General features: G+C 36.2%; 1 protein-coding gene across 3 annotated transcripts in view; it reads left to right on the top strand.

Annotated features, from left to right (window-relative positions):
* PLCE1 (phospholipase C epsilon 1) overlaps positions 1-26,511 on the top strand; it is a 166,236-nt gene that overhangs the window by 8,035 nt on the left and 131,690 nt on the right. For all 3 annotated transcript variants that reach the window (XM_075026066.1, XM_075026069.1, XM_075026068.1), the window contains exon 2: positions 17,913-19,512. In XM_075026066.1, the coding sequence (XP_074882167.1) occupies positions 18,325-19,512 (1,188 nt within the window). In that variant the 5' untranslated portion in view covers positions 17,913-18,324. The remainder of the gene's footprint in view (positions 1-17,912; positions 19,513-26,511) is intronic.

The raw sequence follows: 26,511 nt of genomic DNA, 5'->3' as shown, positions 1-26,511 counted from the left end.
AAATGGATTTTATTTTTTTTAGCGGTCAGCTGAAATTTTCTTGTTCCAACAAATTCTGAGCTATGGCAAATGTTCTATTTTTAACTGAATTTCTGTGTCACTCAATTATGAACATTTTTTGCAAGAATATTTTGCTTGTGATTACGTTTGTGCAGCAAATTCTGGAACTCTGTCTTAAATCTTCTTATTTCTGTGTAATAGGAGATATAATGACTTGAAATGAGGGAAAATAGGAACTCTTCATTAAATTTTTGTAGTTTCATTTGTATAAAGGAATAGGAATTTCTTGGAAATCAGCAACATTTTGGAGTGTAAATGGTCCTTCCTACTTTTCCAAAGTAAGGAAATACTTAAATTTTAGATATCTTTGGTAGAATCAGAAAAAAGAATGGGTAATTTGTGATATTAATAAATGGATAATATCTACAATTGAAATCTATTTTCACAGGTTTTTCTAGTCACTCAAATCAAATCCATTCTGGGGGCATGCCAACAAACTGATTTTATTATGAAAACTGTGTTGTCAGCACCAACTGTTCAGTGCATCAAGCTCCAAATCCTCATTATCCTTCCCTTTCTACGATTAATTTGGCTTAAAAGTAATAAATGTGGAACCTTCTTTTTTGTCTTAAAATTCTTAAGCCTTTATTGTTCCCATATTCCTCTTGTTTTTATAACTAAATGGTCTGTTTTTAAAGCTGAGATTCTGAGTAATTATATAATGGTATGACTAGGGGCTTCTAGAAAAACAGTGCATTTTCTGAGTACAATACTATAAGAATTAGCAATACTGTGAAGTCTGTTTGGAAATTAATTCTCCATACTATTTGAACTGCAATTCTACATTTGCAAGCCAGGTTCAGTAGTGGTTTGTAGAAATAAACAGTTCCCTAGACAGCAGGCTATAAAACAGGTCAGTGTTAAAATATGCAGTAACATCTTTCAAACGTCTGTATAGTATTAGACTACTATGTCTGCCTGTATTCTCTTTCAAGATTCAGATCATAACATCTGTTTGGAGTTTTGTTATCTGATAGACATAGGAATGGTAGAGATGCATAGTCAGCAAAGGGCTGTCAGGAGGTCTTCACATCCACCCCTCCAGAAGAGGCAAGTTTGCGGGTTCTCTTAAAATTTGCAAATGTTGTTCTACTTTGCCAAAAGCTTACCTCCATGTTTGTGTCATCCCCTCATTTTGTTCCATATACTCTATTCTATTATGCAAGTTGATAATGAAACTGTTTGTCCTTAACAGTCAGTTGTCCTGTTGTCTAGGTACATAAAGCTGTTATTGAGGCTAAAATTTGAGGACAAAAGATAATGTACCACAGTTATAATGGCACAGTATCATCCTGTGTAACAGCTTCTATGCACCCCTGAGCTTCATCTCAACTGTGTGCTTTATAGAAAGCTGCATGGACTTGACTTACAAGTTAGTGGGAGAGCTGTAAAAATATTTGAGGAAGGTGTGTGCACAAATTCAAAGCAAGGGAAAATTGTTTTGCATAACAGCATTGAAGCTATGATGGCCAGTTAAGTATCTAATCTGTACATGAGTCACTCTACTCTAAACTCATGTGCTTTCCTCTGACTTGACATGGCGCTCTGATTATTTTCTTTTGCTATGTAATGCCATTCTCAGTCTTTTATCAGCTTTTCTCTGTTCCCTTGAGCTCTGAGGACGCTATTGAGAAGAGCAAAAAGCCCCAAACAAAAAAAACCCCAAACCCCTTCACTTGCTGTTCTTGCTTGAATTTACACTTACCAAAACTCTCCCAAACATTTCAGGTGTGTTTAACTCAATGAAATCAATGGATAATTTTAAAAAACCCCAATAGCCTCCGTCTCCTGTTTTTCCCACCTTACCCATCTTGCTTACAGTAAAGCTCCGTTTTGTTAGCAACCATATGCATCCCAATAAAGGTTTTAAAGTTTGAATTGAGGCAGAGACTGTCTCAGCACTTGGCCAGTGAATGCGAAGAAAGTTGGCCATGTTCCCTCTACTTGCCAGAAAAGCATGAAAGCTGAGGCCTTTCCTCTGTCAAAGAGAAAGGGAAGCTCTGATATCTCTGTGTACAGATTTTTGCAACTATTGAGTTCCTGACCTATTCTTGGTAGGACTTGTCTGTCTCTTGCTTGCTAGATGTGGCCTGAAGCACCCCGGAAAAGACCTCTAATCTACAGTGAACTTGTATAGATCAACCTGGACTTTTTCCTCCGATTATCAGTTTGACTGTACTTCTTTTTTTCTCTCTCATTACAGTCTTAAACATCAACAAAAAAATCCCTTCTCTACAGTAATACAGTTTTTATGCATGTGGCTTGTCTCTGTTATTCTTTTTACTAAATCTAAAGACCTGCTTGCTTCATTTTTTTTAATATTTGATGTACATATGAGTGTATAATTAAAAGAGCATAGATGATGTTGTCATCTAGTATCATACTATTTATTGTGTGTTTGGCTGTAGACAGTTCCACTATGTGGTCCTCTCCCATACAGGGCTTTCAAACTTTCAGTATTCAGGTAATCTGACAATCTGTTGAATGATGTGCGACTATATAAAATAAAGTAAGAATATTAAATTATAAAGGAAATTATCCCTAAAATTTAGGTTTGTTTTCAATATGTACTGGTATGGTTTTTAAATCTTTAATTCATTATTGTCAAATATTTGAATTTAAAGCATTGAAAATCAGAATCTTGAGTTTAAAAGTAGTACAGTAATAATACCTCTTCCACATTCTTCTTACCATAACTGTACCTAAGACTATATAGAGGATGCTATGTAATTTTTTCTGGTGAGTGAATCATGAAAACCAAGCAAGTGTTTTGGTTTTTATGGTTATTATAGGTGATAATTATGCACACCTGAATTATGTACAACTGTTATACAGCTATATAAATAATGTACACCTGACTGTTGGCTTTTTCTCTATAGTTATGGCATATTTTCTGTAGTGGGTATAGTCTTTATTTTTCAGAGAGGTCACATGTAAAATAAGTGATGAAATGCATGTATTGTATTTTCAAAAATATGTTGAAACGTTATAGTACTATTAGCGTTATTACTTCCATAGTTGTTTCTGCTTTTAGAACAGCAATAGAATGCTTAAATAAAACCAGCCAGCATTAATGAACAGTTAATAAAGCCAGAAAACTATACAGAATCCATGAAGACCTTAGTGTGAGGAGTGCGCGCTCTGTTTCTAATTTAACCTGTTCTCAGATTACTCTCAGAAACTGTTCTAAGTTTGTCAAATACTTTTGAGACATCTACAGTAGATTTTGGTTTTGAAGGTAGAGTTTGCCTTTCCTAAACTAAATTTCATTGTACTGATTTTATTTTTCTTGAAGGTAGGTAAAAAGGGAAAGCAGTATTCATTAAATAATTTTTGATAGCTTTAGAAGTCAATAAAAAGATGTCTTTAATATATAGGGGGTCTGAGCAGTCCCTGCTAAATTAACAGGAGCAGGTCTAAGAAGGCACTTAACAGTTTGCAAGATAAGTTCATAATAAAATAAGAGGGCTACTGATTAAAGAAAAAAAAGAAGCCCTAGAACTTATGGATGCTAATTGATTTGGAAAGGACGGAAATGAAAAAGATCCGCAGGAGCAGGTAACTGTTTTGAGATGTGGCAGTAGTGTGCCTAAGATGACAGATGAACAATATTTAATTTGAAATCTTAAGGGACAGGTTAGTCTGCTTTCATTTATGTATGCTAGTTTTATATGTTGTTTCTTCATAGGTCATCCACTGTTAGCCATGAACTTTATTCCAGATGTATAGGTACTATTTTTTTTTCCTCCTCACCTCAGTTCTCACACATGATCTGCTTCTTCCTTGTTGGCTTCCTAGCAACCAGAAAGTGACATACGGGAAAGTAATAACATCCACATTAGAAATTAGATGTTATTATTTAAACAAAGACCTCCATATAGTATGCAAGATAATAGTTGGGAAAACTGAGAGCTTCAGACTGTCTGTTGCACCTTGTGAATGCTGGTACAGGTGACAATATCCTCACTGAATTACCATTTAAAAACACTTTCTCTACGTACTATCAATGAGCTTGACGAGTTGTGGCAAACCACTGATATGCATTGCCTTACAAACTGTCTTGAAACAGTTTTTTGTTTTTACGCTGTTTTGAAATATTGCATAGGTTTTGTTGCACACAGAGCACCGTTGCTAGCATCAGCCGTTGTTTTGTTCAAAACTGTGTAGATTGCACAGATCATTAGTTTTCATTGCTGCTTTGCCTCCCCTCAGGGATCTTTTCTTATGCCAGTTATTACTTCGTAACGCACTCAGCTGCCTGCTAAGGTCATCGTTGAACAGTCAGTCCTGCAGGTGAGCCCTCTGCATCTAGTCTACAGGTTTTTCCCCTCAGCAGGATGAAGTCAGTGTTGTCATCTTGCCCAAGAGAAGCCTGATTACAAGGCCTTGGGCTGCTCCTTATCTTGCAGTTTGCTGCCTCAGTACCGGCCTGATAGTGTTTGATTCAGTGTTTCAGGGTAACCTCCTCGTCCCTGCTCTTGGCCTTGCTGGCGACATAGAAAAGTCTGTATTCATTGTGCTGTTCGGGTGTTACTTGATCATTAAATTTCCTCAACTTCTTTTTATCGTTTGGGGTGAGCACGTGGTCGTGGCTGATGGTGAGGCCAACGATCTCCCTCATCGGGGAGCGCAGGAGGTGGCAGTGGGAGGATGAGCTGGGGGCTGAGGCTCTGCTGTGGGCTGCTCATCCTGAGACCAGCACCAGCAGATGAATCGGGTCCGACATCAATCTGACGGGTCTGGTTGAAAGGTCAGGAGCAGCGGAGGACAGGCCTGGGCCCAGAGCGGCCAACGACATAGCTCAGCCCAGGACTGGGGGGACAATCCTGAGCTGAAATGGCTCCTGGGCCCGTTGGTGGGGGTCACAGGTGGGGCCAGTTATGGCATTTAAGGACTTGGTGTGCTCGGGGCCCTGACACTCCTTCTGACAGAGATCTGTGGCGATCCCCTCCTGGGTTACCATCACATATCATGTGCTAGTTGCAACATTGGTTTGTGGTTATCATGCCCAAGTACATTACAGAAAACAGTAGTTTCATCCTCTTTAACTGTTACAGCAGAAATAACCTTGAGTGTTTTAGCATGTGTTTGCTGGTTCATTATCTTTTACAGTCCTTTTGTGGTTGGGTTCTTTGGCTTGTTTAACTGTGGCACTGGCAGTTTCCTCTCTGATGCTTTCCCTTCTCTGCTCAACCTTAGGGTATACATCAGGCATATGTATATGCCTCCTCCCTTCTAGGAACTTTTTGAGCTAAACACAAGGATATTAAACAACATGATAGCAGCAGGGATGCGCAATCAAATGCATGCAAGCTAATCTTTCTGCTTGACTGAGAAAGCGTAGCCTATATATGTAGCACTCATTTTTACATAATATGTTATTACTGAGGCATATCAATATTGGAACATACGTGTATCTAGTTTAGGGTAAAAAAACCCAACAAGATTCCCTAGCAGCATTTTCAGATTTTAATGAAGCAGTGTTGTTTGGATATTAGCAGAGTCTCTGGCACATATTGCTGCTTATGTCAAAATAAAAATGGGTGTTCCAGAGAAGGAAGTGTCCTTTTCCAAATTATGACTGCATTTTTTAGCCTGGTTTCTTAGGGAAACAACTTTGCAAAGTCACACTGTGTGTCTGTGTCTTTTCTGCCAGCTTTTAACTTGGCCTGTAGCAATCAGCAATCAGGTTTATTACAAAAGTGCAGATCTCAAAAGATGCTAAAGACTTAACAAATTTTGTGCAGATGTTACTTGGGTACAGAAGAGAAGTTCTGTAAATCATTCTGGCTGTGAAGAAGTTGCTCTGAGAGCTCACGTGTTAGTGGAGGGTCCATGTAGGAGAAAGTCCTTAGTAATACCCCAACCATAAGAAAAGCTTCAGTTGAAACTGGCATCTCCTTAGACATCACGATTACTCAGAACTCATTATTTCTAGAAGTAACTAAGGTATATAATGCTTGTTTATCATGTGTTCTGTTGTTTTTCAGTGTACCTTTAGCTACTGAATACTCTGCATCGACATTAAATATCCTCTGAAATACTTGTCCATTAATTTTACTAACAATTTCATTGTGTTAAAATTGCATTTCATCTATTCAGCTGAAAGTACAAGAACCTTTAAGAAATGTAACAAACTTTGAACAAGTGATTGTTTGCATTAGGTAAGTATAGAATTAGCTTTTGCCACACATTCTTATCCCAATTAACTATACTGTGAAGACTGAAGTAGACTAAAAATCTGGGATAAAGTCCCATCTTACCAAGGGAGCAGATTTTCGTGTTTAGAATTCCAAATTCTTACTATTCTTGAAGCAAGGAGCTCGACTGTACTACCCAAGAGTGAGTTGTTTTATGATGACAGCACTTACGTTGAACACTTGCTGAAGGTTTCATCCTAAAAGAAAGGGTGAAGTCTAAATGTACAATTATAAGCCACGGGTTCTAAACAGGAATCTCACAAGTAGTCAGAAATGCTTAATGGACTACTTTCATAGAGGCTCTGAAAGATAACCAAGAAAAGCAAATAAATCCACTTTTGCTCAGCAAGGATATAGACATTCATTGCAATCATTTTAAAGATCCTCAAATAAAGGATCGCCTAAATGTGTCATAATCATATATGGAGACATGCTATGTTGATCTTCAGGCGTGTTTCTCCTTCAAATAAGTTAAGTTGTTAAAGAAATGCAAGTGGAGCTTAAGGAACATGGCAGTTGCTGTGAACGTACAGTTTTCTCTGTGTCTGGTTCCATTTATCTTAGAAGACATGATGGTATATTATAAAAGAAACCTAATTTTGACCCTGGGTGTGTTTCCATCCTATTTATTTATTGAATAAGATTGAATTCCTAGTATTTATAATGTGAATTACAATGATGCCTACAAGAGTTTTAAAACATTAAAACATTTAATTTAAAATGATTGCTTAAAATTGTTTATGTTGGTAATGACCTCTCATGTTAATGTAGTAAATACCTTGCAACATTGCGAAAAAATAATTTGCAGTTGTGTGGTGACTTGCTTCTTGCATGTTTAGTTCTGGCAAGAGCCAACATTGTAGAGATTACTTCATGGCTTCAATGAGTCAGATGTCTCCCAGAGTACTATGAGGTTGGTAAAGCCATTGTAGGCAAAAAAATGAATGTAGTGTTGATTTGCTGAGCAAATATTGTTTGCTATATTAGAGTAGTGCTGTTTTCAGTGTCGCAGTGCTTAATATCTAGAAAAGTTAGAACAGTAGTAGTATAGAAATTGTTTAATGTATTTTCAGGGATGCTTGATCAATAGTCTTCTGCAAATGACATCTTTCTCAAGCAGATAATTAATTACCCTCTGAGCAAAAAACCTTGTTTTTTCTCTTGCATTCTCTATTAGGCATGGTAATAATATGCAGATGAAATAGCAGATGTTAAAAAGAGAAAGTAAAAATAATAACAGAATGAATATTATGATTCCTGAGTGAATGGTATGAATAAGTCAGGAATGGTATACAAAGAAAATGTATTTTGAGAAAGTGCAAGAGTGGTGCGGTTATTTAATAATGTTAGTCTTCAGCATTTGAAATGTTTTTCTTTGCTTTTCTAAAACTAAAGTGTAAATGCATAGATTGACAGATGTCTGAACTCTTGTTCACATACAGATTAGCTTTTCATTTTTATTTGAAACATTACTAGGGTTTCAGACTTACTGTTGTTGCAGTTATGACAGCTGAGCAATAATATGTAAGTTATTACTCAAGTAATGTTTTTAATAGGACTGCTGTGGCTTAGCATAATGTGAATAAAAGTGTTAGCTTGGGTTTACAGAAGATAAACTGTAGTGATGTATGCGCCTCTAACATACCATCAGACATTTTAGTAGTCAGAAATATTTTTATTACACGTTTGTTCTGTTCTTACCAGTGTGGCTAGAATCACAGCTGATGCAGGACAGTGAGAGAGAGGGAGATGAGAGAAGACTTGGGTGCTCACACAAGAAAAATACTGTGAGGAAGAACGAACAAGACAAGGAGCCTGAGGGGTTCTTGTTGCTTATTGTGTGACCTGGTTCAGATCAATTTTAAAACTTTGGCTGGGTGACAGTTTTTTATGGCAAGCTATAATTGGAATTTATTGAAATGTATGTCAGTGTGCCACTTTAAGTCCCTTACAGGTATGGTTTCACATTGGGCAGAAATGCTAGATGAGCTCAGATGGGAAGGCACTTTGTTATTAAGTGGAACTAGGTAAGAAAGAGGCTAGCCAGTGCTGGAGTATTCCTGCTGGAGAGGCATGGATTTCTGCCTTGTGATGCTAACTTCTCTGGTATTACTTTATGAAAAAGGTGGATGAGGGATAATGGTGCTAGGATATTTGGGAAACAGTTCTTTACCTTGAGGCTGAACTGTCACTCAGTTACAAGCTGCTGAGCTAAGGCTTGTAGATCCTCCAAATTAGTACTTGTTACTGCAGTGTCCAGGTAAATAAACCTACTTCTGTAGAAACCGATGTGCTGGTTTCTATCACTGCTGAAGCTTGGATCCCAGTGCAGGGAGAGAAACCTTGCTGGGAGGCATAGGTGGTGCTCCAGGCAGAGTGTGGGGTGTGACTGGCATGCTGTGATGTCTGAACCCTGTCCTCCAGTCTGAAAGGGTCAGCCTACTGTAGGGCTGGCCTGGTGGCTGGCTGACCAAGGCATTAACTTCTAAAGGCTTGAAGCAACTTAGACAAACAGTATCCTTTGGTCAAGGCAACATCTCTGAAAGCATCTTTCACAGGTGTAGTATGAAGAGAATGGGATCAGAGCATGAAACACCCAGTTCTGTCACTGGTGGGCCATTGTGAATCTGTGGTGGGATGGCTTGCAAGTGAAGGCCAGCAATCAATTTCCTACTTACTCTCCCTTCGCATTCAGGAACTCATCTGGCTTTCAAATAATGTAATTTTTCCTGCTTACGTACTGAGTTTATTTGTGATAGTGATTCTTTGAAGAGAGTGTTTGCTAGAAACTAGAACAGAGGGAGTATACCATGTTTACAAATGGCATTAGTATGTAGTCCCAGGTTACTGTTGACCATTTGCAATATTTTAAAATTTATTTGTAATTGAGATTCATTGTGCACAAAACCCCTCCGCTTCTGCTTCTTTTCTTCAGTTTACAGGGCTTTACTAAGAGTTCCAATCAGTAGAAGATCCTCCTGTTATTTTCCAACATATTTAACACTGGGTGGCCTTAGTGAATGAACGTACTGTGCTTTATAGACTGAGGAGAAATGACATAAACTGACTAAGGAGAAACCACGTGAATGAAGATGTGTGTGTGTAGAACTTGAGAACTTTGTTAAAGGATAAAATGAAGATATGAACGATGGCATTGTAGTCCAGGGGAACCACAAAATCTTCAAAGGTGGACAAAGCCTTGAAAGGGGATGATGGCTAAAGTATTTCCCAGTTTGAAGCTGTAGGTGTTTCAAAGGACCTGAATGATCGATTGTTGGTACTTATATATGCACAGAACACGTGGGCAGTGCTGTGAACATGCTACTTGCTGTTCGCTGCAGATCTGTACAAGATCCTCAGTGGGCCTGAGTGAGGCAGTTCTGATCTTGTGGCAAGAGTGATGTATTATTAGGTTCAGTTAATCCCCATATTAAATACTGAGCTAACTAGCCAGGTAAGTGCTCAGGGCTGAAAGAGACAAACCTGTTACTTGCCCTTGTCTTTTCATGTTGTGTCCAGTGCATATGTTCCTTCATAGCAGTTTGTTTCAGGGCTAAACTGAAATTAGAAAAGGGTAGTTTGTACAAAAGCTGGAAAGGAGTATTGGGGTTTCCAGTGTTTTCACATTGAAGATGACGTTCCCCTTTCCTTAGGCTGGTAATCATGCAAAGAAGGAGGGCAATGAGGACTGTCTCATTGGTGTAGGGATCAGCTGTGAAGAACTGATGGCAAACCTTCCCCACGTGGAGCTGATGAAGGACAAATCACCATCTGCATAGTGCAAGTTATTGCCAGTCACTGCCAGGTGAAAAGGCTAATAAACTTGCTGCCCAATTGAACCATGTCTCTTGCATCCATGTCCCTTGCATCTTGTTTTTTATTTCTACATATCTGAGACAGGTTTCAGCTGCTGTTCAGTTGCTTGATCTCACATTTGTCTTTAAGGTGAAAAATTTCCAGGAGACTATATGGATGGAAAAAAATACATGTTTTGAATACAGTGATCTTTAATCCTGATGGATATAGTGAACATAAGATATTGAGAATGGTGTAGGGGGGTTGACCAAAGCTTTTCTGAACAAGTCTTGCAAGTTGATTAAATGAAAATGTGTTTGTGAAACTATAGGAAAGTGGTCCTGCTCAGCTGATACTGCTTAAGCTGTTAAAGAAGTCAGCTCTCTCATCTGGGATTCCTTTCTGGCTTTTTTATCCTTTGTTTTTACAAGACACTTTAATTTGATCATAATAATTGTCACTGTTGATCAAGAAGGTTACCTTGTTTATTTTGCTTTACTGAATGGCATTTCCTGTTTTTATTTGTTTGTTGGAGGTGTTTACAGTCTTTGTTTCATTTCTTCTAACAGGAATTCTGTACATTTTCATTTTTAAAGTTTTGCCTGGCTTATGATGCATCTTCCCTGTTATGTCTTCGGCTGAATTTCCTGTAGTGAAAATGTAAGAAAGTTAGAATTACAGTCTTCCTTTTGAGGACATATTGTCTTTGTTTAGATCACCAGGTACTCTTAAATCTGTGCAGCAGTGGAACTAGAGAAATTTTGGTGATTAAAAATTGAGAGAGTGTGGTTAAGATGTATAATTCTTTGTATTAGCTTTAAACAGATTTATGTCTAATTTGATGATGGTCTGGTAAGGGGCAGAGAAAGAATTGATTCATTTAGTAACTACAGTTATTAACTCTGATGAATATAACTCTGGAGAATTGAGTTGATGCTCCTGGTTTTCAAGATCACAGTGGTACATATTTGTTTTATATAATATCTTTTATTAATTGTCAGTTATTTTGTGTTCCTTTATAGTTTATCTAATCTTTCCAAGAGATTCTACTTACCAGTGTCAAGTTCATTGAATTCTGCACTTTGAAGAATTTTGTTTTAAATTCTGCTGCACTCCCTTTTCCTTTGAGTGTAAGACTCAGTGCTCCAAAGTATTTTTCACCCATTTGAGACTGTTTTCACAGTTCTTCAAAAAGTTAAGGAAATTATTCCAGAAGTACTTGTTCAAAGATGGAGAAGGATAATACCACCTTTAATGGTTAAGAGTTGTCATGCATCTCAGATAGAAGGACTCGTTCATCTGAGTGTTGATGATGAAATTACAGTTTTCGGATAAGGCCACTTATCATGACATTCAAGTAACCACTGAACAAAAGGTTTATTTAAACAGCATATTGCAGGTCAGATCTAGAAAGAAATACAGAATTGACCCTGACAGTAAGATAAATTCAGTCTTGGGTTCTCTCAGCGCATCTCCTCATACAGAAAAGGAATTTCTGTAAAGAAATGAGGAGTGGAGCTGGTATCTGGCAGTAGTTTCAGATTCTGCCTGATGCAGTGATGAATGATGAGGCAATTGAGAGGGTTCACCATCTGGCAGCCATTTGCATAGTTTGAGACATGTAATACTTGATCATGTTTAGATAGGTATTCTAGAAATTAAAAAAAGACTCTCTAACTTGACAGGATATATAAATACTGTAGTTTTTTGAGATTTTTTTTTTGTTTTTGAAACACAGACACTGGTGATAAATCTGAGGTTCCGTATGATGCTCTGTGCCAAATAAAATGTTGTTATAACTTGCTTCCAACTGTTCAAATAGAGTTTGTGCACATCTTGAGTGATTCTTAAAGAGTCTGGCTATTTCCTCCTTACTGTTTGCCCCTGGTTCCCTGGGCAGAAGAAGGGTTTAGAAAACTGATGACGACACATCGGTGCCCTGTTCTTCTCCTGGTATTTTCTGCTTGTTTCTGAGATAAGGCACTGTCATGAGAAACTAACAGTGTGGATGATACTGGATAAATTAAAGAGGAGTTAATAAATGTGGGTTTCTTATTCTCTTCAAGGAATTGCTCTGGAAGAAACTGTAGCTTATTTACTAAAAAAAAAAAAAAAAAAAAAAGCTTTTTTTTTTTTTTTTTACTTGTAAATGGATAGTTGTAGTATACAAACAACTTTTCTCATGAATCAGTTGTTTTCTTAAGAGCTTGAACTGGGATTATATTGTTTAAACACAGTTGTTGGGGTGATCCGAGTGAGATGATCAATAGTTTTGTATCCACTTACCATGCCAAATTATTTCTCTACTGTTTCCCAAGAATCTCTTACTCATTGATTGCTTGTGCCTTAGATCCTGTATAAATATATTTTAATTTGAATTAATATAATTATTTTGTTGCTGCTTTTTTGTGGTGTGTGCTGAAACATCTTTTGTTTAGGATACATAGTTACCATGTATATGTAGCATGTAAGATGAAAGTTCGAGAAATAGCTATGGGTGTCCCAGCGCAGCCAGGGAAGAAGGGAGGATTGTCAGGCCGCCTCCATTTACCCTTTAGCTGTCTTGAATTACCATCTGTACCAGTCCAATAGCAGTTTGCCCACAGAAACGATGAGTATGGGTTTTGTAATACCCCATGTCTGTTTGTCAGTCCCCCTCATTCTCTGTACCCATAATCTTGGCCCCTGCTGGGCATTCACCGAGTTCCCTGTGAAGCTCCCACTGCATCCTACATACTGAATTGCATTTGGTATCTCTGGCAGCATGCAACTTCTTTAAATAATCACCATCTTTACCATGACATGTATCCCTTACTACCCCCTCATACAGTTGCTGTTTTTTCCCACAGTCCAACCAGCATCCTCAAATATTTATCTAATAATCTTCTCCTTGACAGCCTGGAGTTGAAAGGCTTTCTGACTTACCACATCGTGTGATGGTTCTGAGCCTTCATATGCCTTTCCTTAGACTGAATAATAGTATAAGTCTTAAAATATTCTGTTTTTTTTAGTTTGAAGCAGAATTCCTGCTGACTTCAAAAGGAAATTAGCTTGAATAATGAATTGTAGGTTACACTGATACTAAGTTAATACAGTTTTATAGTCTGTGATTATGTTGGATGTTTTACCTAGACTGTTGTAGACTTTAATCCCAGATGGCTGGGGAATAAGGAATTATTAAATGTTATTATTAATTATTATTAATACTAAGTAGAACCAGCTTGGACTTTAAGTCATAAAGTGTATGCAGCAGTGTAAAAAAAAAAAAAAGTAGACAAATTAGTTTTGTGTCACATTTTGTGAATGTGTGTGCTGAAAGGTTGCCGGATTGTTTATTTTCATTATTCGTTTGTCTTAGTTGGCTGACCTCTGCATCCAAGATGATTCACTAGTGCTGGATCTAGTTTCTTATATTTGTACTTTCTTTTACTGATAGAAGGAGCACATTACATTTCTGACATAACTTAAGCCTTGTAAAATGAACCAGTGTAGTTATTAATGGATTTCATCAGCTAATCTACTGGCTTTAGAAAATGTCAGCATGTGTTGAATGCAGTGCAAGCGTAGCTGTCTACTTCATGTGCTTTTATATTCAGATTTAACTGTGAATCTGTGTTTTGAGTTGGATGTGCAACAAGAAGAATATGATTTTGAATAATTTCAGCATTGTTTTTATATGCAAATGCATGTATATGTTTGTATGAGGATTTTATAGGAGGATCTAGGCTTTGGCCACCCATATGCAGATAGGCAAGTAAGGGAAGCCCCAGGGAGTGGTAATTCTGCAATTTTACAGTAAGTTACAAAATACTGTTTTATTTGTTGAGCTTGTGAGTTTTACACTTGATAGCATTTATAACACTGTGTTAACACATTTCATAACATATCTAATGAATCCCAACAGTTCAAGGAATTTGCTGGGCACAGTGAATTGAAATCTGTTGATTACAGTGGAAAGCAGAGACTGAGAAGAGTGTAATGGGGGACACATGAAACCCTTGTCATCTGTTCAGCAGAGCTGCAGCTTCAGATATTTTTGCAGTTGTCCATAGATCAGAGGCTCTTCCATCATGGTTTTTACTTGCTGTTCCATGAGATTTTAGCATACTCATACAATAGATAAATTTTCTCTTAATCTGTTATGTTCAGGGTGCATTTAGACATCATAGCAAACATGATCTAAACTGAAGCTACTACTGAGATGTGTGGTCCTTACCAGGCATTCCTAATATTTCCTTTTCGTGGAATGTAGTGATCATGTGGCCACAAGGTGAGTCAATTTGTTTGGATGAAAAGAATATTTTCCTGACAAATCAGACAGCTGAATCAACTTAACTCTGTGGACTCATGATCTCTAGCTGCATGAGATGGGGGAAATGGGGACCGAAGGTCAAAAGTGAGGAGAGGAGCGAGTCTGCCAGCTTTAGTGGCAGCTACCTGCTAGATTGACATAGCTGACATAAAATTACATTTGCAGATTGCAGAACTGTGTAAACCAATTTAAGCAGCATTTTCTTCCCTTCCCTATGCTGCTCATTTTCTCCCTTCTGCTGTTACGGCACACATGTTAGTACAACCATGTATGAACTGGATTGGGAAAATGATCTAGCTGTGAAGTAACTTGAGCAAAAAATTCTTGAGATGGATTCGTTCCCTATCATGTTGCAATGGTCATGAGAGGATGGGAACAGCTGGACATAGACAGGGAGCTTCTTAAGCAGACATTATTCTCGATGAGATGGATTTCAAACATGGGCACAGATAGAGTGATGCTGGTAGACAGAAATGGGCAGGCATGTAGCCTCTGGAGTTGAGGAGAGAGGTGACAAACAAAACCACTGTTGGGGAAGATTTGAGATAAAGTTTCTAGAGAAAAGAAAAAGATCTGAGAGAAGCAGTTTGGGGAGGACACCTGTGGAGACATTTTGGCATGAGAGACGTGGGAGAATGATGCTGAAGGAAGGAGGACTGTGGAAGACCAGTCCTGGCCTCTGAATGAGCTTTGTGGACAGAGTCTGGGATATAAATGGACCTCTGGTTTTAGCAGGTTTCTGTTTACAGAAGCAAATCAGCGATATGATTTTTTTTTTTTTTAAGTTTCTCCATAAAGAATGATGTAAAAAATTTCAAGTTAACATGCATGGTCAGTTTTGTGATCTCAAATTCATTGTTTGATGTTAAAGTTGCATAATGATGTTGTCTTTTTTGCCTCATAGAGTGTTGTTGTTTTGTAAGAATTTCATTTGGCAGCCAGCCTAATAAGAGGTATATTATTTGCAGTGACAATCCATTCCATTAATTTTTATTCCTGGCTTAGCAATATTACAGGGAGTACACTTATGACTGTATTTTGGTGGCTTGTATTTTCATTTGATTGCCTGGAATTTTTCTGATGCAAACAGGAAAGATGAATCAGTAGACTAGAGAAGTTTTGATAGATGAAAGAAATCCTTAAAAAAACTTGAAGACTATTACTAATACATATATGTGTTTTATACCTTTTACAAAGTATTATTGTTACTTGATATAGCAAGAAAGAAACTTAAGAGATCAAGAAAAAACCCAGCTGCTTCTCCTTCTAGCTCCTTCTAGATCTTTCTCCTTTGATCAGCATTGTTGTATGTAGATTTGGACTCGAAGACATGGAATGGTTGCCAGAAGAAATAAAATGGGAACATTTGTAGATGGATTGCTTGCAGGTTTTTTTCAAGCATATAGTGGCAAAAAGTTATGTAAGCTGTTATCTGGGCATTTGAAGAGGAAGGAGGGCAGGAAAGATTGAAGAAAGTGAACTAAAAATGAATTTCAGGATATAATTTAATGATACAGGGACTATCAAGGAATATAGATTAAAGAATTGCTTGTGTGTTGGCTTCTCAGTGTATCTCCTCTACAGTTGTGCTGTCGCAGTATTTTATAGGGTGTTCAGTAAACAGTGTTGGTAACATGACCCCAGTTTAAGTCCTGTCCCCGCTACTCTTATCCAACTACTGCTATCTCCTTCAACACAACTCTTCTATGAACTGTAGCTTTTATTTTACTTTCTGGTGCTGAATCTCTCTCTTGTACAGGATCTGAGTTTCCCATCTTGACTCTCCTCTGGCTGCTCTGGCATGCACATGCATTTTGTAATGCATGGAGAATGTAATTGTGGCTCTTTGTTCTGTCTCTGTCACTTTCCTTTGCGACCCTTGATCTCTCTTGTGTTGTTAAACCAATAAAATTGAAATCTTGATTGAAATATTAAATGGCATTTTTTTCCCCCATGGTTTTATGGTAGCTACTGTCTGAAGAGAGACAGTTTGCTAGCTGTTGACAGGCTAGCAAAATTTTAAGCCATGGCTTTGTAGCGAACTGTAACTTTTCTTAAATTTGTTTTTCCTTTTTGATGAGCCCCCCCCCAAGATACATTTAGTTACACCTTTGCATTTCATTGTGTGAGAAAATAGCATATCAAATGTCCTGTTAACAAAAGACTATGTTGTATGTTTTACCTTTTGATTTGTGCCAAACTGCTTTTGGATGAAGAGTAGTAGTAATCAATAAAATGGAAGCTGGCACTCTAAAATGGTTTAAAATAAAATTGTTAATCATAGTTACTCGAGAAGAGTATCAAAATAGATTTTACACTTCAAATTACTTTTATTATTAAGCTTTCCTGATTTTATTCCTCCCATCATTCCTAGTTGTTTGATCAGCTACAGATGATTTAATTATTATGGTTAGCTAAACTGCATGAACTGAATTGAAGAAGGTAGTCCCTTATGCTTATGTAGATAGTGCCTGGGTCAACATTTGATTGATCAATTCAGTAGTCAAGTTGTTACACCTAGCCATTGATTTGCCTCAGTTTTGTGATATGTTTTGCTACTGAAGTTTCAAAATAATTTTTTTTTGCTTGTTTCTATTGAATTTAGACTGTTTTGGTAAACTTAGGCCTTAATGTAACTTTCTGCATTTTCCACATTTTTAATAACACACTTAATGTTTTTAAACATTAAATACGATAAATTGAAATATAAGAGTATATCTGTTTAATTCACCATGATTTCTCTGGGTGTGTCTCTTTTATTATTCTGTTTCCTTTGTTGAACTATCTGTAACCTCTTATTTTCTGATTCCAAGATTTACTTCTATTATGCTGTTTGCAGGAAAGAAGCTGAGAATTGATGGCAACATTGAAGGGCAGGTTAACTTTTCAGCTCAAGGCATATAAGTAAAGGGGTCAAAAAGATTATTGATAATATTTCAGTCTTTCACCCTACTCTGCCTTCATGCTTTTCAGTCATAAACTTCTGGCAAAAATACTGTGTTTTCTTCATGATTTCATGGGAATAACATGAAGTTTAATGAAAACAAAACCCACGTAATACAAAACCAATTGTAATAGTGATAGGGTTCAGTTCTGAACAGGAAATTAATTAGTTTTAAATGACAGTGTAGGTTTAAAAATGATTTTGTTCTTCAACATGTTTTAACTTACCCTGGCTATGAGTCAGAAAAATTATAGAAAAGACATTTCCTTTTTTTTTCTTTGTATATATCTTGTGTATTCAATTTCAGTGTTACAGCTTCAGTAAAATTAGTTTTCTGCAGTCATGTAGCTTTCCATAGTGAAGTGAAGACAGCTATTTAAATAGGTAAAACATGACTGTGATTTCCCTACATTGTAAAGTGAGACTTTAAGACAGATTTAAATGTGTGTTTTGGAATTCTCTAGGTTTCAGTATAATTAACTTCTGTTGTTTTGTGTTCCTTCTCTTTACATAAAAAAATTTCTTTCTGTTGTAGTTGTGATGGTGGATTTTGTGCCATGGATTCTGTTCAATATATATATTTTTCTTCTTTTCTTTACAGAAAACCAACTTTTTGGATGCCCTATGGGGAGGTGCACCTTTGACATGGATTATGTGTTTGGTCGTCTTCTACAGCCTGAGGCGACAGTGTGTGTCCTACATATGATAGAATAATTAATTATGGGAAGAGACAAGTCAAATGGTTACATCACAGTAAGAAACTGATTTAAAAATGTTTGTATTTCATGCCAGTAATCCAAGGCTGGGAAAGCCTACTAGCCCAACTGTCAAAAAAATTATTTTTTTTTAAACCCAGTTCAAAAAGAACAAGTACTCAATGTATATTTTACTATGTGTTCCCTGATTAATTAGCACTGAATCTTTTATTACACTGAAATCATGGTGTGAGGATTGATAGACAACCCCCCTCCCCCATCCCCAACACACATCTAGCAACTAAAGACTGTGTCAAGATGACCTCTGAGGAGATGACAGCGTCTGTTCTCATCTCTGTGGCACAGGGTAAAGTGATACCTGCTCTGTCAGCTGAAGATGAAAATACTGAAAATGCTTTGGACACCAATGTTATAAAAAGACATACAGCCAGTCCGGGAAGGCAAACCACACATGCTCTCTCATACTTACACAGACTTGAAGAAGAAAGTCTTCAGGGCTCAGTGCCCAAAATACTCTCTCTGGCGAAAGAACAACTGACTAATGACAATAGCAATGAAAACTTCTGGGAGAGGAACAGCTCCATCCCTGATTCAGTGGAATTTCCAAACATTAACTGTAACATTGTACAGAAAAAGTACACGAGCAATATCCCGTGCAGCCAGTTGTATAAATCTTGTGATCCTTTAGCAGGGGGAGAGGCATGCCTGGAAACTGGAATTCCTGTTTCACTGGAAAGAGCCATGCTTGCTGGAATTCAGTTGGAAATGAATGGACCTCCGTTAAGAAGCCAGACAGCAGTAAATAAGAATGACAGCAATGATACTGATAAAGTGGCCTTTTTTCACTTTCATTGTGCTAGTGAAAGGAATATATCAACGGCTTTGTGCAGTTTACACAACAGCTTCATTTTGGATGACTGCTTGCAGCCAGTAAGTGTTGGTGATGGTAACACCACTGGTTCCCCAGCGTGCACTTGCAGATTAATGGAATTGACAAATAATTGTGAGAATGAAAATGGGCAGCAGTTGTATGAAGACACTTTAAGGGATAAGTATTTATGTCTGGAAAGAGCCCCACGAAAGGTTAAAGTGGCGTGCTCAGGTCACAACTTCTGTGGAAATAACTTTACTGGAAGAATGCCCTCAAAGCCCTTTCTGAGCCATTTTGAAGACTGTAATGAAAACTGTGAAGAAGAGATGGAAGAGGATTTTTTTAGAAACAAAAAGGAACGTTCTACTTTATTAATAAGACGTTTCTGTAAAAATGATAAAGAGGTTAAAAAATCAGTTTATACTGGAACGAGAGCAATTGTTAGGACTTTACCTTCAGGGCACATAGGAACCGTTGCTTGGAATTATGTTGAGCAAAGGAGAAACAACAGTGGCTTGAAGCTTTCTAGGATTACAACAGAACAGCTAACTATAATTCAGTCCTTAATAAAATGGGAATTTAATTCCTTTCTTGAGAAGTCTTTATGGTACGAGGTAAGCTTTTCATAGTGTTGTTTGGTTTTTTTTTTTTGTTTTTTTTTTCTTTTCATAAAAGTTTTGATAAACTGATGACCTTTTCATTGGGGGGAAAAAAAAAAAAAAGCCTTTGACTAGTAAACACTTAGTAACACTGAACAGGATATTTCACTTAACCACGCTGAACCTTAAGTTGAATACTGCTTTTTAGAAGAATATATTCTCATCCTTTAAAAATCATTGTGGTTTAAAATAGGCATGGGGTAAAATGTATAATTTTATATCTGTATAAAATTTATACATACATACATATGTATGTACATATATATCTATATAAAATGTATATAGGTACATATACATAGATATATATACATTTTGTATCTTTATATATTATTTATATGTAAGAATGTAATTATATACAGATACAAAAATATATACACATTTTATAGATTTTTATATTCTAAATAGAAAATGTATATAATATGCATTTATATTTATACATATATATGTAAAATAGATGTATTAGTATATATTATAGATATACACAGTTGAATATATATGGCATATTTGTGTATATAAACATTTGATGGGTATATTAATGATATAATAATGACATGGAATAAATTGTATAAAATGATAAGTGGCAGTATTAGATCCCAGTGAAAAAATTTGTTGCTCTAAAAAAGAAAGCATAGTATTTTCCCTAAGTTACAAATATTTATAATGCTTCTATGCTTGCAAATAATTAAAAAAAATTATGTAATAGTTGAATAACATATATTAATGTGCTGATATTGCCCTGATTTGTATTCTCTTAAGTTAGATAATACAAAAAATTCTAAGTTTAGAATGAAATAATGAATGCATAAATTATTATTGTAGAAATGAAACAGCACTTCCTTAATAAATTATTTTAAGCAGTAAAAGATTTTCTGTGATGGTAGAAATTAAATAGTTGTTGAAGGAATCTATAAAAGATTTTGACCACTGATTCTCAAAGATTCACCTGAAATGTGACTACTGAGAAGGAATGGACCAGCAGGAAGATCACAGCAAGAGAAATTCTTTCAAGAAGAGTCAGAGAAGAGAGGTTTACTGAGTTTAGCAAAAAAAAGGAGGTGTGATTTTTCTCTGTTAAAATGTATGAATAAGCTCTAGGGAGGGGAAAATAACCAAGGTAAAGGAGAGTGTGGTCAGACAAGCTATGCTTATAAACTGGTCTGGAATAAATGTAGGTTGGAAACTGGAAGAAATTTCTAGCAGTTAGTGCTCAGACTCTGCAACAGCTTTCAGTAGGACTGAAAAGGAGGAAAACATAATCTACTTGTATAGAATCATAGAATCATTTGGGTTGGAAAAGACCTTTAAGATCATTGAGTCCAACTGTAAAACTGGTAGAATGGATTATATGAAATTTCGTCAGTGTTAACAGAAGAGTGGACTTGGTGTCTCAGGGGCTCCATGACAATTGTGCCCTCCAGTAATATCCTCATGTCTTTCTAGAAACTAGTATTTTTTCCATTTAAATAGTTGATTGAAGAGTTCTATGAACATGCGTATCTCAGGTTTTTGTATTAGGTTGCAAAGCTTTGTGGTGCTGTTTGTTATTGTGATATTCACTATCCTAATCGGTGGAAGTACAAACTTGCTGGTACAGCACATGCACTGCATGGTGCATGGTCCTGGTCCCATGAAGGGATGAATATGAGCCATGTATTTACCTAACATGATATCTGCTTGGTCTGTTTGTATTATCATTATAAGCTTTTTCGGGGGGAGAGGAGGGAGAATGTTTTGTAGCTGAGATCTAGTGTAATTTTCATTTATATAGGTATGAAAAGGGAAGAATGTGTTTAGGTTTCTTCATTGGGCATTTCCAATTTGACTTGAATTCCTTAACTTTCAACATACATGCCTGTTTCACCACTTGCCACCACTGCTGCGTAATACTGATTGTATAGCATTTTGGGGTGTGAGGGCTTTGATTTGAAGATTTTTTTTGTAGTACATACAGAAACTCAGATATAAATGTAGTAAGTACTCAGTGAATAATTATTTAAATAGGAAAAGTTCTGTCTACAAATAAAAAAAGATTAACATTCACAGTAAAGCACTCTACATAATTACAATGCACAGAATATTTTCTCATGGTTAGAAAAAGCTTAAACCCACATGATTCTTTCTTCTTCTAAATGGCGAATACAAATATTTTTCTTCTAACCTCTGTATTTTATATCTTTATGTATAATATGCATCAAGCATTCTTAGCTTTATCTTTCTGTTAATTTAGTGTCAAATATAATTTCTGCAGTAATATTTCTATGTGTTTATGGCTTATATTATTAGCATTATATATGGTTTTTACACAAACATAGAAATTAACTCAGTGGATGTGACAAATATATGGACCTGTTGAACATATGAAGTGGGTTAAAATAATTTAATGAATTATAAGCATTTGTAGGAAGCTTTCATGCTAATAATCAAAGGAAGAAGGAGAAAGTAGTAAATGAATGTGGTAATTTGTTCTTTCTTTCCCCTTATCTCACCCTTTGAGCATGCATTCTGTTTGGAACAGCTAAGTGAACAGTAGTTCTGTTCTTCAAGGGGAAAAAAAAGTTGGAGAAAATAAGTTTTCATACCAGTACTGGTGTAACATGGAACAATAGAGACCTTTATGTTTTAAGTAGGAAAATGTGGGTCTCATTTGTGCATATCCCTTACATAAAAATTCTAGTGTTAATAAAGGAAAGGCACTGAACTGTTGTCTTGCTGAACAATTTTTTCTTTTTTCTTTCTCTACATAGGAAGGTGGGACTGAGGCTTTGCATTATATAGAAAATAGATGAAATGATATATTTTTTTAAATGTAGCATATGATTACTGTTTATAGATATTTTATATGCAGATTTAGACTCCTCTGCTCTGGATTTAATGTATGTGTTGTATGAAGAGAGAAGATTTTAATGTTGAATATTTTTTCTAATTTTGCAGGTAGTTTTTGTGGCTATATACAGTGCAGTACTTGCCCTTATCAGATGGATGTGTGTAACATGGCTGTTGTATCTATTAATGAGAAATTTGCTTGTCTGTGTTGGAACAGTGCAAGCCCCTCATGTTAGTACATATTAAAGATGTCGCAAACGCAAAGAGTTTGCCATAGAAACAAATAACGAGAGTGCAGTCTTTGGTGTTGGCTTTGCTTGGTGTGGCACAATGTATCTACTACTTGGGTTCTGCTCAGCTGCATCATATTAGCAATCTGACTAATTACAACAGTCAGAGTCTCTGGAATCATTGAACCATCTGTGTCTGTGAGATGTTAGGTTCATAGTGCTGAAGTATGCTTCTTTTTTTTTTCCTGATATGATGGTGTTTCTGCAGTGGTGGTAATGTAAAACGGCAAAAGTAGCCAGGTCCACTGTTGACTAAGATATTAAATTGAGCATCTCACTAGACTACCACGGGGTGGTTTTCTCAAACCAGGTAAGTGACCTCAAGGTTTCCAGATGACAGCTGCAACAACATAGTTGCAGTACATAATAGCTGAATTCTTTAGTTAAGCTTATTCTGTAGGCGTCAGTACCATCTTTGCTGTGTCATTACATTCCTCATGCCAGTAGTTTGAGCTTTAAGAAGCAAGAATTCTGCTGGCTTGCTTAACTCTGCTCAGATAGAAGTTGGCGTGCTAATATATCTTCTGCTCTTCATAGCTGCTAAGGGGCTACTGAAATGCCAAATACTCATAAGGCAACAATTAAAAAAAAACGCAATTGCCCCCACATCTGTTTCCAGATAGAATAATGATTTTATTATAGATTTACCTTGTAGGAGTGTTTCACAGTTAATTTAATGATTTGGTGTAGTAGTTCAGCATTTGTTAGCATCATGTATTTTTAACATGTAGTGTCCATAGTGTTTTTATGATTCATCTGTTTAATCAATATAATGCAAGGATTTTTTGATTATGCATGGCTAATGTAAGGAGTCTTGTATTAAGATTTCTTTATTTCCATAATGTTGAACTATAGCCAGTTGGTGGCATCTGTTAACAAAGAGTCAAGGAGAGAAAAAAGATTTGGAGGTAAAAAGTTTTTACTATCCTGTTTTATTAATGTGATATCTAAACTAGTCATCTTGGATAATATTTTTAAAGAAAGCAAGCCAGGCACAAGTAATTTTCTGTTTAAAAGATAGTATTTGCCTGAATCTTTTTTTGGTTTAGAATTGATTATTAAATTCTGAACACATTCAGAATTAAAATGAATATTTTGTAATTAATATAAATGTTAATTTTAATTCTGAACCTATAGAAAGCTCGATTTCCTCCATCTGTAGCTCTCCCCCCTGCCGAGGTGTATCAGCAGCTCTAGTCAGTATATCTTCATGTTGCATGCTTTTGTGGCATTTCTGAAAATACAGATAGATTATTTCATTATCAGTCATGGAAGTAATGTCTGCTTTGACTGTTTTGGCAACCAGTTGCACTAGCTAAATACAGGAGCACTTTACATCAAATGCTAACATATGTTTATGAACAAAGGAAGGGTTAGTTATGCCATATGTTCAGAAGAACGTTTTTTTGGTTGCTTTTCTCAGATGTTGGGTTAATTGTAACCTTTTATTGTCAATATTTTGTCAGAATGAATAGTATAACACTCTTTTTTATCTAGTAGCATCTTGGAAGATACACTTTTCCAGAGTATTCAAAACATAATTTATATAATGAAGAGGCCTATATCGATTCTTAAGAAGTGAAACAAAAACTTGAAACCATCTGACTTACCCTCTGTGCTAATGATAATAATACGAAGCATAAGAGTCCTTGTGTATGTGCTGTGTTTCACTCAGATAACTGGTCTGATTTAGTAGAACAGACACAAAGCTTGTTGGAGTGGCCACATGAAATCACCTGGCAATAGGAGTCTTATTAGTGAAGTTATTCTGCCAAAGTCTGTGAGATTCATAACCCACAAAGCAGCATAAAAAATTGAATTCTTACAGGCTTTCACTTCTTGGTTCTTTTACTTGTTTCTGTAGGAATTTCAGGTCTAGATTTGCTGTGATATCATCCTTCTGTTAGGATTATGTGGTTTTCTCACAGGTTTTTCCTTCTTCTTGCTCCATATTTAAAAAGATGGAATTCTTTAAATGGACTTTTACTCTCTTCCCTCCCAGTTTTGCAAGCATACCTAAAATGTAACACTGCTCTTTATGCTAAAGTTTATGCTATACTTGTACTTTTGTTTAAAAAAAAAGAAGATAGTTTGTGATCCTACATTATGGATTACAGAGCAGTTTGGGGGTTGAGATTTTTTGTTTTTCCGTTTTGAAATAAAATTTCTAGTCCAACATGCTGGAAGGAATTTACAGGAAAAAATGACAAAAAACAAGTATCTGCAAGTGGTTGGGGTTCTCCTCCACTCTAACAATAATTTCTTTTATCTGACTCTGCATGAGTATTTGGCCTATTACTAATGTTATCATGTTTTTAGACAAAAAGGTTTATATTCATATTTTAAGTAGTTAGTAGGTATGGATGAGCTGGTTTTTGTTCTTCCTGGACCATGTGTTTCTTGCTTTTTTTGCATAGGAGTTGCAGTCTTATATTTAAAGAAAAAAGTTCATGAGCAAAATTGACTATTTGGAAAAAAATCAGGGAAGCAAAAGAGAAGCCAAATAGGCATGAAATTATGTTTTCCCTTCAGTAAGTGCTGTAAAAATAAATTGAACTTTGTTAAATGAAGGTCTATACTTATATTTGCTTTGGGTTGAGTTACTCCAGTTTTAAAGGCTAGCTTTAAAAACAGAAAATTTACCCTCTGTCTGTAGAAGTAGTCAGTTTTATTATCATACTGTGTGACAGAATTAGAGATAAATCTCTTAATGCTTTGTATTATTTTGTAGTTGTCTTATAGCTTTAACAATTTTGGGCCAAATTACGAACAATAAGTTTTAGCTGTGAGCACACTTAGGTATTTAGAGCCAATAGTGTGGGAGTCTTGGCAAGAGCAATATATTATGCCTTCAGTTTTTCCACATTTTCTGACTTTCCTTCTAGTGACTGTTCATTAACTGTAAAGAAGCATGAAGATCTGTTTTAGAAAATCTCCCAGCAGCACATTAAAGAGTTCATTTTACAGTGTTAGAGTTGGACACTCTTCTAAATTCTTTCTCAGTTGAAACTAAGTTGTCTCCATTACCTATATGAACTGTTGAAAAGTTTGGGTTGTTTACTCTGGTATAAGTGAATAAAAACTGTGCTGTATAAAGATCACTCTGCTGGTGAGTGAATAGTTAAAATGTGAATTTATGAGAGTTCATATACATTTTAATTTATCTTGCTTTTCTACAGTCTTTCAGGATCTTTTAAAAAGAAAGTTTTCTAAAATGGTAGAAGCTTGGGTTGACAATAATTGGTAGGCATATATCTTATTGGTATGAAATTTCATAAAGGACTTATAGGAAAAATTTCTACTGTAAAATTATACTTGTCACAGATTCTAAGGCATCCTCCAAGAGATATGAGGCTATTTAGTTTCTCTGTTTGTGAAAAGTGATTTGATATAGTATGGTTATGAGCCTCTGGTCACGAAGAATTTTGTTTGAAAATACAGACTGGTGACAGCTGAAAAAAAAAAAAGGAATAACAATTGAACATAATACAGCTGTTAGGTACTCTCCAAGTACATATGAGGTGGAGTATCAAGGGACAGGAGAGCTCTGAGGGTGCTCCCACACTAACCAAAGTTAATTATATCAGTGCAGCAGTTGGAACCAGCGTGGCTCAGGGCGGTGTGACAGCATTCAGCTTTCATCAGGAATGTCGGAAGTGGGGCAGTGCTGGAAACATAAACATGCAGCCCTGGCATTTGTAACCACTTTCTTCTTTTTTTTTTTTTTTTTTTTTTCAATTCTCCTAATAATTTCTCTAGAAAATTACATAGTTAGAAGCTGTTCCTTCCCTGCAAAACACATATATGAGAAAGTGCTCATATTGCCCTGCAAATTGTGTGA

The sequence above is a fragment of the Buteo buteo genome, chromosome 4 (genome assembly GCF_964188355.1).
Source record: "Buteo buteo chromosome 4, bButBut1.hap1.1, whole genome shotgun sequence".
NCBI classification, from domain to species: domain Eukaryota; kingdom Metazoa; phylum Chordata; class Aves; order Accipitriformes; family Accipitridae; genus Buteo; species Buteo buteo.
Note: the sequence above shows the minus strand (reverse complement) of the source record. Positions and strands in the feature narration are given on the sequence as shown.